Raw genomic sequence first — 11,848 nt, 5'->3', positions numbered from 1 at the left:
TTACAGGAGTTGCTAAAAGATCTATTGCATAACCATTGTCTTGGTAAAGTTATTGCATATATATATGTGATAGAGTTTCAAAAACGTGGTTTGCCTCATGCTCACTTCTTGCTAATACTGGCTCCAGAGAGTAAATTACGATCTACAGAGGATTATAACTCTATTGTTTCTGCTGAAATTCCAAATCCTGTAACATATCCACTTGCTTATGAGACTGTATCAACCATGATGATACATGGTCCATGTGGTGTATTGAATCCAACTGCACCATGTATGAAAGATGGTGTATGTCAAAAACACTACCCCAAGAATTTTTGTGATGAAACTCAAGAAAATAACAATGGATACCCTATTTATCGCAGACGTGATAATGGCCGTATTATTAATACTAAAAATGTGTCTTTAGATAATAGATGGGTTGTACCACATAATGTTAATTTAATTACAAAGTATAATGCTCATATTAATGTGGAAATTTGCAGTTCTATATTATCCATTAAATACCTGTATAAATACGTCTATAAGGGTCATGATCGAGCAACAATAACTCTTTCTCAATCTGATTACAATAATAGTCAAATTTTAAACCAAGCTGAACCAATGGATGAGATCAAGATGTACCTAGATGCAAGATACGTATCAGCTTCAGAAAGCATTTGGAGGATTTTTCACTACAGGATGCATGGTCGTTCTCCAAAGGTACAAAGACTTGCAGTCCATCTTCCAGATCATCAATATGTAACTTTTCAAGATGGTGAAAATCTTCAAAATGTTATAGAACGTGCTAACTCACGTAAAACAACACTAACAGCTTTTTTCCAAGAAAATATGGAAAATCCTGCAGCACGAGCATATACATATATTGAGTTTCCTATTCACTATACTTGGGATTTGTCGCTCCATAAGTGGAAACCCCGTAAAACTTCCACAACTATGATAGGAAGACTTTATATGGTGCAGCCATCAGAGGGAGAAAGATATTATCTTCGCACCTTACTTGCTTATGTCAAAGGTCCGACCAGCTTTAATGACCTGAAAACTGTTAATGGATATACATGTAAAACATTCAAAGAGACTTGCATTTGCCTGTCTCTTCTTCAAGATGATAATGAATGGGATGAATGCTTACTTGAAGCAAGTGCCATACAATCAGGAAGACAATTGCGTCTTCTCTTTGCATCTATCCTTCTTTTTTGTCAACCAGTAAATCCTGAAATATTATGGAATAAACACAAATTAGCTTTATGTGAAGATATTTGCTATCAACATCGTGTCATACTACAACTCAAAAGTGATGATATAACTAATGATATTGAACATGAAGCACTTTATCAGTTGGAAGATTACCTTTTACTTAATGGAAAGTCACTAAAAGATTTTCCAGACATGCCAATTCCTCCATCAAGAACTTTAAATATTGATAATAATAGTGAAGATTTAGATCAGTTAATTCGTGAAGAAAAATCATACAACATCCCACAACTTCAAGATGAAGTCCATCTAAATGTTCCTCTTTTGAATGATGATCAACGCGCAATATATGATGCTGTTCTGCAAGCAATTGCAGATGAAAATGGATGCTTCTTTGTAGATGGTCCAGGCGGTACTGGTAAGACATTTTTATATAACACCTTACTAGCAACTGTTAGATCATCTGGTGAAATTGCTGTAGCAGTAGCATCATCTGGCATTGCCGCCCTTTTGATGATGGGTGGTAGGACTGCACATAGCCGATTCAAGATTCCACTTAATTGAATGAATCTTCAACATGTAGTATTTCGCGAAATAGCAAGGTAGCCAGATTGATTATTCTAGCTAAGCTCTTTATTTGGGATGAGGCCCCCATGATTCATAAATTCGCATTTGAGGCACTTGATCGAACATTTCGTGATGTTACTCAAGTGGACAAACCATTTGGTGGTAAGGTCTTCATATTTGGAGGTGATTTTCGTCAAGTACTCCCAGTTATACCACATGCCTTTCATGCTGAAGTTGTCTCTGCAAGCTTAAGTTGCTCATATTTGTGGAGACACATGAAAGTAATGAAATTGTCAATTAATATGAGGCTTTGCCAAACTGATGATATCCATGAAAACCTAAGACAAAGAAATTTTGCTGAATTTCTTTTGAAAATTGGCAATGGCAAATATCCTGTTATTCCAGATACAGAAAACATAATAGACCTCCCTTCAGATATGGTGATTCCTGAAGAGAAATTATCAGATCTTATTGATTTTGTCTATCCAAACTTAATCGAAAATTTTAGCAATGTGAACTATATGGTTGGCAGAGCTATTTTGACCCCAAAAAATGATGATGTTGAAAATATCTCCTTCCTAATAATGAACCAATTTCCAGGTGAATTTCATGTGTATCCCAGTGCAGACTCCGTGGATTTAACAGATGATAACAACATGGAACAGCCTCAATTATACTCACCAGAATTCTTAAGATCATTGAGAATTCCTGGCCTTCCACCTGGTGAATTAAAATTAAAAGTGGGAGCTCCAATCATGCTCTTGCGAAATCTGAACCCTTCTCAAGGACTTTGCAATGGGACTCGATTAATTTGTCGTGGTCTCTACAGCAAAGTAATCGATGCAGAAATTATGACAGGTCCACATATTGGTAGTCGTGTTTTCATACCACGAATATCATTAACACCTTCGGATACCAATTTACCTTTTATTTTAAAACGTCGCCAGTTTCCAATACGTGTTGCATTTTCCATGACAGTCAACAAGTCACAAGGCCAAACATTAAACCGTGTAGGTCTCTATCTACCACAACCGGTTTTTTCACATGGTCAACTTTATGTTGCCCTTTCAAGAATTACTTCATATCAATGCATTAAGGTTCTTATTAATGGTGACCAGAAATGCCAAACAAAAAATGTCGTCTATAGTGAAATTTTTCAATAAATACTGTTTAAGTGTTAACAAAAGAAAATTTTACACTTTAAATACTTCTATGGCGAAATGTTGTTGAGTAATGCAACATATGACAGCGACTTTATTATAAGATTCGAAAGATTTGATACATTTTGACTCGAATTGCTAAGCCACCTAAATGTTGTACTACTGATCGTTAAAACATTTAACCGTCGTACCGATGACATCACATCTGACGTCGTTGCGGAGCAACGGGTTCAACAGCTAGTTGACAATATAAATAAGTATTTAATATAAATTTTATACAATAAACAAAATAGCTTCTTACATGTAATTTGACAATTTTGTGCAATTTGAGTTTATAAATCCTGATTCATTGATATTTAATCATTTGATTATAGAATAAAATTATATTATTTAAAATAGATGAAACTATGAAACCCTTTTTTTAAGTTAGTAATTTTGTTTTTTGATACGTAATTGTAAAGCAGAATAAAAAAAAGAAAATTTAGCATAAATTCAGATTTACAGTAATTCATTTACATTTTATTTAACTTTTCTATAAAATCCTTTTTTTTGTAACCCAAAAATGCATGATAAAAAACCCACCTTCACATTTATTGCCCTTCGCATCCTTTTTTTGTTTAGATATTCATTCAATAACTACTTCTCCTCGTCTATATGATTGTAATTTTTTTGTGATTTAATTGCAAGTTTTCGCTCCAATACAAGAGGACTTTCCTCATTGTCTATATCATTTAAATTAGTTAACACTAAAGTACATTCATTTCTGGGATAAAATTTAGTTTCCCAATTTTTGTTATTAAAAATCTCTGCTAATTTAGTTGAGGTATTTTCTCCTCCAAAAATACACTTATAAAATCGTGTCTTTTTTGAATAATAATGTATATGACCATTGAAAGTAGGGAAAAATTGGCTTTCACTGCAAGCTACAGTGAAAGATTTCTTTCCAATTCTAGTAAATTTACAGGGTAGTTGGCAATGGATTAAAAAAAATTGAAGTTTTTTTAAAATCGGTAACGGGAAATATTATACTTGTGTATAATTGCTTCATATTGTACTAAACCTCGTTTAGATTTAAAAGTTTTCTTACAAATGAGGCATTGCAGAAAGGAAGCAGTCGGTTGTATAGATGAAATTGGGGGAGTAGAAGTCTGTATAGTAGCCATTATATAGCCAAACGTAAAAGATCATAATATATAAATTTTCGTTAAAAAAAATGCTCTTTTAATAATAAAAATCTGTTATATTACTTGTAATTATTTTATAGGCAAAGTAGATTTTTTTTTATTACGGAAATAGGTTTTTTTACTACGTCAAGTTAAAGCTTTTAACGCAAAACTAGACATTGATCAAATTGATTATCTAATAAAACTAACTTAACCATATGATTAATAATCAGCTGATTTTCTAGTATCACAAAGACTAATTTATTAAGTAAGACTAAATTAACTAAATAAAGCACCCCCATATCAAAAAAAAGGTACTTACACGACTGAAAATTTTTTTTTTAATAAATACTCGTGATAAATACTCTGATGAACACTAATCATTTCTTCTACATAAATTTTTTTACTGATAATCAAATGTAAATTCAAATTTTTTTACTGATAAATTCTATTTTTTAGAAGTACCTATAATCGTCATTATAAGCCATTGATCAAGAGTCTTTTATTATTCATGATGAATTTAAAAAGATGTCAAACTTTCTCAAGTTTTCTCAAAACTTTTCCAAAAAAAAAAATATTTCTTTCTCTAAAATTCATTTTATCACTTTACAGAATTATATTTCCAGCATAAAGTTTTTTTGTTATATTGTAGGTACAAAGGTTGAAAACAGTTTTGAAATTACTAGAAGATCAGATACCTCTATTGCGGAACTTAGGGAATCAATCTATGAGAAGAAAAATCGCGTTTTTAATGGTGATTTTGAAGCTGAAGATCTAATTCCATGGAAGGTTGACATTAAGGATGACGCTGCAAATAGGCAATTGCAGAATAATTGCGATTTGCGGTATTGCAGAACATTGCGAATTTTGAAGTCTAAATATCCGCAAATCTGCAATTCGCAATTGTTCGCAATTCTGCAAATATTCCGCAATTCTAAAGTACCACAATTCAATTGCAGTACAATTGCGGTACTTTACGAAATTGCAGAACATTTGCAGATTTGCAGATTTGCCAATTATAGTCCGCCTGTCCGACACAGATTATCAGATGAATTGCATAGTACAAATCATCTGATGATCTCTTTTTCTTTTTTATTGAAGTTTCTGGACAAAAATTATGACTGAACTTTTTAAAATGGAGTCATGTAGATAAGGAGAAACCGGACAGCAAGTTGTTTTTTTTAATAAATTTTTTTTTTTTGATTTTGTAGAGTTGCCGGACGAAAAGTATGGCCGGACTTTTGAAATTAAGGTAAGAGAAGGACCGGGAAGGATTTTTGTTATTTTTTTTTTAATTTATTTTTTTTTTCATTTTTGTAGTGTTGCTGGATGAAAAGCTCAAGATAAGGGAAGACCGGAAAGGATTTTTGTTATTTTTTTTAATAACTAATTTATTTTTTTTTTGTTTTTGTTAAGTTGCCAGAAGAAAAGCATGACCGGACTTTTAAAATTAAGGTAAGGAAGGACCGGGAAGGGTTTTTGTTGCTTTTTTTTTTAATATTTTCAAACTAATTTATTTTTTTTCATTTTTGTAGAGTTGCCAAACGAAAAGCATGACCAAACTTCTGGAATTGAGGTAAGAGAAAACCGGGAAGGGATTTTGTTACTTTTTTTTAATAAATTTCACTAATTTATTTTTTTTTTCGTTTTTGTAGAGTTGCCAGATGAAAAGTATGACCAGAATTCTGGATTGAGGTAAGGGAGGACCGGAAAATTTTTGTTATTTTTTTTTTGATAAATTTAATTAATTTATTTTTTTTTTTTTTGTAGGGTTTTAATAATTAAAAACACGACCAGAATTTTGAAATTGAGGTAAGGGAGAACTGAAGGAAAAGTTGTTTGTTGCTAATTTTCTTTAAAAAGAAATGTCACTAACATTTCTTTTCTTTTTATAGGGTTGCTGGATGAAAATATATATAGCGGGAAGACTTATTTTAAAAATGGACAAAATTGTCCAGAATTTTTTCTAAGAAATGGCACAGTTATGCAATTTAGAAAAATATCGGTCTATGCTTAAGACGAATGATAAACAAATAAATAAATAAATAAATAAATTTATTATATTGATTTAAAAAACATTTTTATTTATTTATCGTTATAAACGTTTAAAAAATAATTTCTTATTTAAAAACATTAGCCAATCAGAATTGTAGAATTGCGGATTACTAACCGCAATTTGACTCCAAAATCCGCAATATTGTGGATTTGAAAAATCATTTGAGGGCCCATCCTTAGTTGACATTTCTGCTGAAAAGGTAGGTAAACTGAGAACTTTTAAACAACCTCTTGATACGAATGCTGAAAATACCATTATAGAAAAACTTGGTAAGAAGTTAATGCCACTTTATGATCTTAGTAAAATCTTTGAACAGAGTTCAAAACATCCGTATCATTGTGCAACTGCCTGCTGGTAAGTGTCTCCCAATTTTTACCTCTCGAACAAGAATTTGCAGTAACGAAATATCAAGTTTGGTCTGATGTTATTATTTTTTTTTCTATCACACCACATTTGTAGTTTTTTTTTGTGTTTCTTTATAATTAGTAGTACATAAGACTGTTAAAACAGGTAACACATGAATTATTGATTTCATTAAAGCAGAATTTCCCTGTATGATCAGATTTTTAATTGACCTTTAATCACACTAAATATATGGATTGGGTTTTAAAGAAACTAATATTACTAGCGATAATATTAGTAAACCTGATGATAATACAGTCAACTCTCTTTATAGTCACACATTTGGGACAGTCCATATTTGGTGATTATAAAGAGATGTGACTATATAAAAAATTTCTTATATTAGTACATCATAATTCCGGCCAAAAATTAACATAATTTTGGCCAAAATTATACTTAAAACTTTATTGTATCGTAACTCCTCCAATATTAATCGTAGAGAAATGATCTTACTGCCATTCGATTCGTCTTGATGAGACGGTTCTAATGGTATAAAATACATCGAAATCCAATCACTAGATTAATTTCCGAAATTAAAAAATATTAATGGTTTTTGTGTAATAACTCCGTCAATATTGATCATAGAGAGATGAGCTTACCACCATTCGATTCGTCTTGATGAGGCGATTCCAACGAGCTATTAATTGTCTTTTTACAATCACTAGGTACCGAGATATTTAGCAAAATGTTAAATGGCGCAGTAAACGTAAATCAAGGAATATAGTAATGCCGATGCTTAACATTTTGTTGAATAACTCATCAGCCAGTGATCGTAAAAAGATAAAACTATTGTTGCCTGCACATTTAACGGCATTTTTGAATCGACACTTTCCTCTCTCTGTTATATACAAGATTATTTCTCCCCTTCTTAATGACTTCCAAGTCGAATTATATGGTGAAATTTGGCTGTGTCGAAATGTTCTTTTCCATGCTTGGGAAGAGTCGCAGGGTATCTCGGCTGCTTCCAAATTACGTGGCCCATCTACAAATTCTTCTCCTAATACTACTTCTCTACAACAACACAACTCTTCTTTGGCGTCGTCTCGGGATTCCTGGATTTCTTGGATATCCTCTTCTATAATTCGGGGTGGATCTTGGATCTCGCACTTGGATTTTCTGCGCCGCTTAACAGTTCAACCTCTTAGGATTTCTTTCTGGTAACGGACTGGATTTTTGGATGTTGGATAGTTGACTCACACTGGCCTTTGGGTAAAGTTAGGGTATGTGATTCTGTAATAGTTCAGTTTTTCTTTGCTTTAATTTTATTTTAGTTTAGATTTCTTTACTTGTATGAATCGTGAAGCTACTCTTTTTATTTTTTATTAGTTTATTTTCTTATTTTTGTAATATTGTTCGATTATATTTTCGAAGTTCAAAGTATAAATAAAAGATAAAGTCATAAGACTGTTTGTACAGTAAAAGGATAAAACTACCACCATTCGATTCGTCTCAGTGAGACGATTCTAACAAGCTATGGTACATCATTGTACGATTATTAGATGCCAAGTTATTTAATATATTCTTTATATAACTGTGATTATAAACGGTTCTTTTTAATATAAGATTTTTGAGGATAGGTGTGATAGTGACTATAGATAGATTGTGACTATATAGGATAAATTTTAATAATAAAGTGTTTTGAACATTCAACTGGTGTGACTATATAGTAGAATGTGACTATAACGGGAGTGACTATAGAGGGAGTTGACTGTATGCCTTTTATAAAGCATGAAACCGATAAAGTTATTGCAAGAATTATAAGAAATATTAAGAGCCATCTTATAAACTCTAAATTCAAAACAGATTATGACATCCTTGTGAGTGATGGGGCTCCTGGAATAGGTATGTTCTTAATATAATTTTCAAGCTGATTCTGCATGTAGTTATTCATTTATTATTAAATCTTATGCATAGGTAAAACTCGGTATAGAGATGAACTATTCAAACACCTGAAAAATAATCAGGATTGGATTTCTCCTGAGTGGAAAAATAATCATATTGAAGGTCTTTATATAGACTTCAGTAATGACTGCCAACTTGATTCATATGATGATGAACTAATCCCAACAGTTATCATCATCGGCCTGCAAATTGCCTTCATGTTTTACATCAAAGAAAAATATCAAATGATGTTTGAAACTTTTGTAGACTAATCAGAAAATATAGTGTCATTTTCACTATATCTGATGTTTTTGAAAGTATTTATAATCATCTAGACCTCAAATTCAACAATTAACATCTTTTTATATTTCTTTATATTGACGAGTTTCAGGTGGGAATCTAACGCAGTTATGAAAAGGGAAATGGAAGAAAAACTGCTCTTTAAGAAAATGATCAATGGCCTTGCATCGTACATGTTTGGTCCATCCTCCCATATTTTTGTCCAGCCATTTCTTTCTGGAATAGTACCACATGTTGTTATCTCTACAAAAGAATCATCAAAGGTTTCATTTAGATTCGTCAAATGCTCACAATTGTCGCTTAAAGCAATGATTGAAATTACAGATCATTATGCACAAAAGTTTAATGCAGAAAAATTTGACCAGAGTGAGTACAGATGGAAGTTTTGTCAACCATTTATCCAACTTTTGGAAGACACCAGAGGATTGTCTCGTGCACTTCAATACGTCTTTCATGAATGTCTAGGAACTGGGTGCAATGGAAAGGAATTCTTTAAAACAATTGATAAACAGAACTTTGATAACATCTTTCATAATGTCAAAGCCTATTTCCAAGAACACTACAACATACATGAATTCATTCAGAATAATAAAAAACTTGCTTTAGAGCTTCTTTATCACGGTATTGATAGAATTCCTGTTAGCGTTGAGGAATACTTGAATGAAAGTAAGCCAGAATATATGATCAAATACCTTGAGCGTGATGGGCATATCATTCTCAATCCCTGCAATAATGATCCTTCTAAATTTACTATTAATATGTCTTTTTTTTTATCTGTATATACAACGACTACTTGAAAATTGTGAATAAAGAACTTGAAAAGATATTTCAGTTACAACACGATATGTATTGGCAATCGTAAAAGATTTTTGTAGCAATTTATTATGCATTTCGTACAAATCTGCTGATAAAATGTGAAAAGGAATCAGCGCGTTTAAATGAGTTATATAGTGGTGCCTATGGGACTCAATCAACATTGAATATTGAGGTGGAATTGAAGGAACTTTCTGTTTGCTGTGCAAGACAACAATTCCCATGTGTAGAACTAACAGATAAAAAATCAAATTCTATTGATTGGGCGAAGGGTGAGAATGTGATTATCAATGGTACATCTGCTAAATGGACAGATGCATTCATCGTCAAGGAAAAAGTTCAAAACAACAAAAGAAATAAAAGAAACAAAAGAAACAAAAGAAACAAAAGAAACAAAAGAAACAAAAAAACAAAAAAAACAAAAAAAACAAAAAAAACAAAAGAAACAATAGATACAAAAGAAACAATAGAAATAATAAAAAATATATTCTAATTTTTCACTAATGTAAATATTACCTTTCAGGTAAATTCTCATAATGAACACGAAAAGAATCTCTTAGATTCAACTTCTGCACCAAAAAAGGTTCAGGATATTCTTTCCAAATGCCAACACATAATAATTGCTTTTATTATACAACCATTAGAAAACAAAATTTCAAACCCTGATTGCTTCATTATTATGAAAGGCAACTTCAAGGAAAATTTTGGTCCTATATTTGCATCACGTGCTACGTTTTATATGACAAGGGATATTAATCCTAATTTTTCAGACTTTTCATGTATGATAAATCAAATTCCTGGAGTTGGTAGAGTTACTGCTAATGAAATTATTAAAAGTTGACCACATTCAAATAAGGATGATTTTTATAAAAAGTTTAGAAATGTCAAGCGATCTATTGACAAAGAAGACAATAAACTTGAAAAGAAAATCAAATTTAACTTTCAATCATTCAAAATTGAAAAATAAAGAAGTTTGTAATAAGTATTAATTTAGAAATAAAATATTTTATTTTAGCAATAAAAAATTTTTTTAATATATTGAGCAATTCAAAATAAAAATCTTTTATTTTAGCAATAAAAAATTTTTTTTAATATATTGAGTAATTCAAAATAAAAATCTTTTATTTTAGTTGAAATTACTATATATAAAAAATGGAGTAGCGAGTGTTTTAACGTCACTGTCTAACCACTGAAACAAGTTCTTCCTACTACTCCTACATCTAATGCCAATTTACTGGTTAATATTTTATTATATTGCTTCAATAATTATATAAAAGATTTTGACTCCATTCACATATACAGTGAAATTTGATATAATAAGTAAAATCTCAATAATGGCTATATAACAGAACAAATACCAAAATACGTGACGATTTATGATTTAAACCAATAAAATTAGCAGCAAACTCAGATAAGTTTCAATATTTCTAGAATATTTATTATAATAAAAATTTTATTAATAAAAAATATTTTTTGGAATTTTTTCTATATAAGAATTTTTTAGAATAGTCCTTTATATTTAGTAAGATTTATATCATATTTAATTTTCATTAATCCAATAAAGTGTAATAGCTATGTAGAAGTTTATGCATCAGTTATAATTATAAAATTGATTTCAAAAAAAAAAATTATGAAATATTTCCTGTTTTGATTATATAGCTTTGAAAAATACTTTTAGAAATAAATTGTCTTAATAGAAAATTATGAATTTAGAAAATTTTGTAATTATCCATTTAATTAGATAGGTACAATATACGTTTATAAAGTTTTATTTGTAAATATTTCATTATATAAACTTTATAACAAAATTTTCAATATTGCTTGTTACTAATTTTATCAAATGTCAGCCTTTTGGCATTTTGGAGAACAATTTGTTATTTCTGGTAATGCCTCTATTTTATTAATATCCCTAGAGGTTAAATACTTGAGTAAAGTTTGATGAGTCATTTGTATAATTAAATGGTTTGGAGCTCAATCAGCTCAGTTGTCTTAGAAATATAAAATTATGCTGATTTTGAGTTCAATAAAATCACATGACCATAAAACATCCCTAGTAAAATGAATGGTTAAAAAAATTCCGTGTAAATTTTCCCTGAAAAATCGTTCAGGGGAAAATTATCGCATCATTAATAAGTGATATATTATATAGGGCTACGTATTTTCCTGAGATATACGTAAAAAAAAATCACCTTTTTAGATATTACCTCTACAATATACAACTGTCAAGCAGAACCCTGAAATAAGACTACATCGAATTTCGAAAATTTGGATGTGATCAAAATAAAATTTATGATTGACAGGGATTGATTGAAGAT

General features: G+C 30.5%; 3 protein-coding genes across 3 annotated transcripts; 2 read left to right on the top strand and 1 right to left on the bottom strand.

The window, feature by feature from the left end:
- Window positions 1–3,554: 3,554 nt before the first annotated feature.
- OCT59_005704 (uncharacterized protein) lies at window positions 3,555–4,081 on the bottom strand (the record flags this gene model as incomplete). The annotated part of the gene is made up of 2 exons (XM_025326071.1): window positions 3,555–3,867; window positions 3,948–4,081. The coding sequence occupies 2 exons, from the start codon at window positions 4,079–4,081 to the stop codon at window positions 3,555–3,557; spliced, it is 447 nt and encodes a 148-aa protein (XP_025178066.1).
- A 528-nt stretch (window positions 4,082–4,609) lies between these two features.
- On the top strand, window positions 4,610–5,749 carry OCT59_005703 (uncharacterized protein; the record flags this gene model as incomplete). The annotated part of the gene is made up of 4 exons (XM_066138517.1): window positions 4,610–4,870; window positions 5,498–5,536; window positions 5,617–5,657; window positions 5,737–5,749. 4 exons carry the CDS (start codon window positions 4,610–4,612, stop codon window positions 5,747–5,749), a joined length of 354 nt encoding a protein of 117 aa, XP_065997634.1.
- Window positions 5,750–8,869: 3,120 nt separating this feature from the next.
- Window positions 8,870–10,374, top strand: OCT59_005702 (uncharacterized protein; the record flags this gene model as incomplete). The annotated part of the gene is made up of 3 exons (XM_025326070.2): window positions 8,870–9,386; window positions 9,596–9,870; window positions 10,057–10,374. 3 exons carry the CDS (start codon window positions 8,870–8,872, stop codon window positions 10,372–10,374), a joined length of 1,110 nt encoding a protein of 369 aa, XP_025178065.2.
- Window positions 10,375–11,848: the final 1,474 nt, after the last annotated feature.

The sequence above is a fragment of the Rhizophagus irregularis genome, chromosome 13 (genome assembly GCF_026210795.1).
Source record: "Rhizophagus irregularis chromosome 13, complete sequence".
Lineage (NCBI taxonomy): Eukaryota > Fungi > Glomeromycota > Glomeromycetes > Glomerales > Glomeraceae > Rhizophagus > Rhizophagus irregularis.
This window is presented reverse-complemented; position numbering and strand designations above follow the sequence as displayed.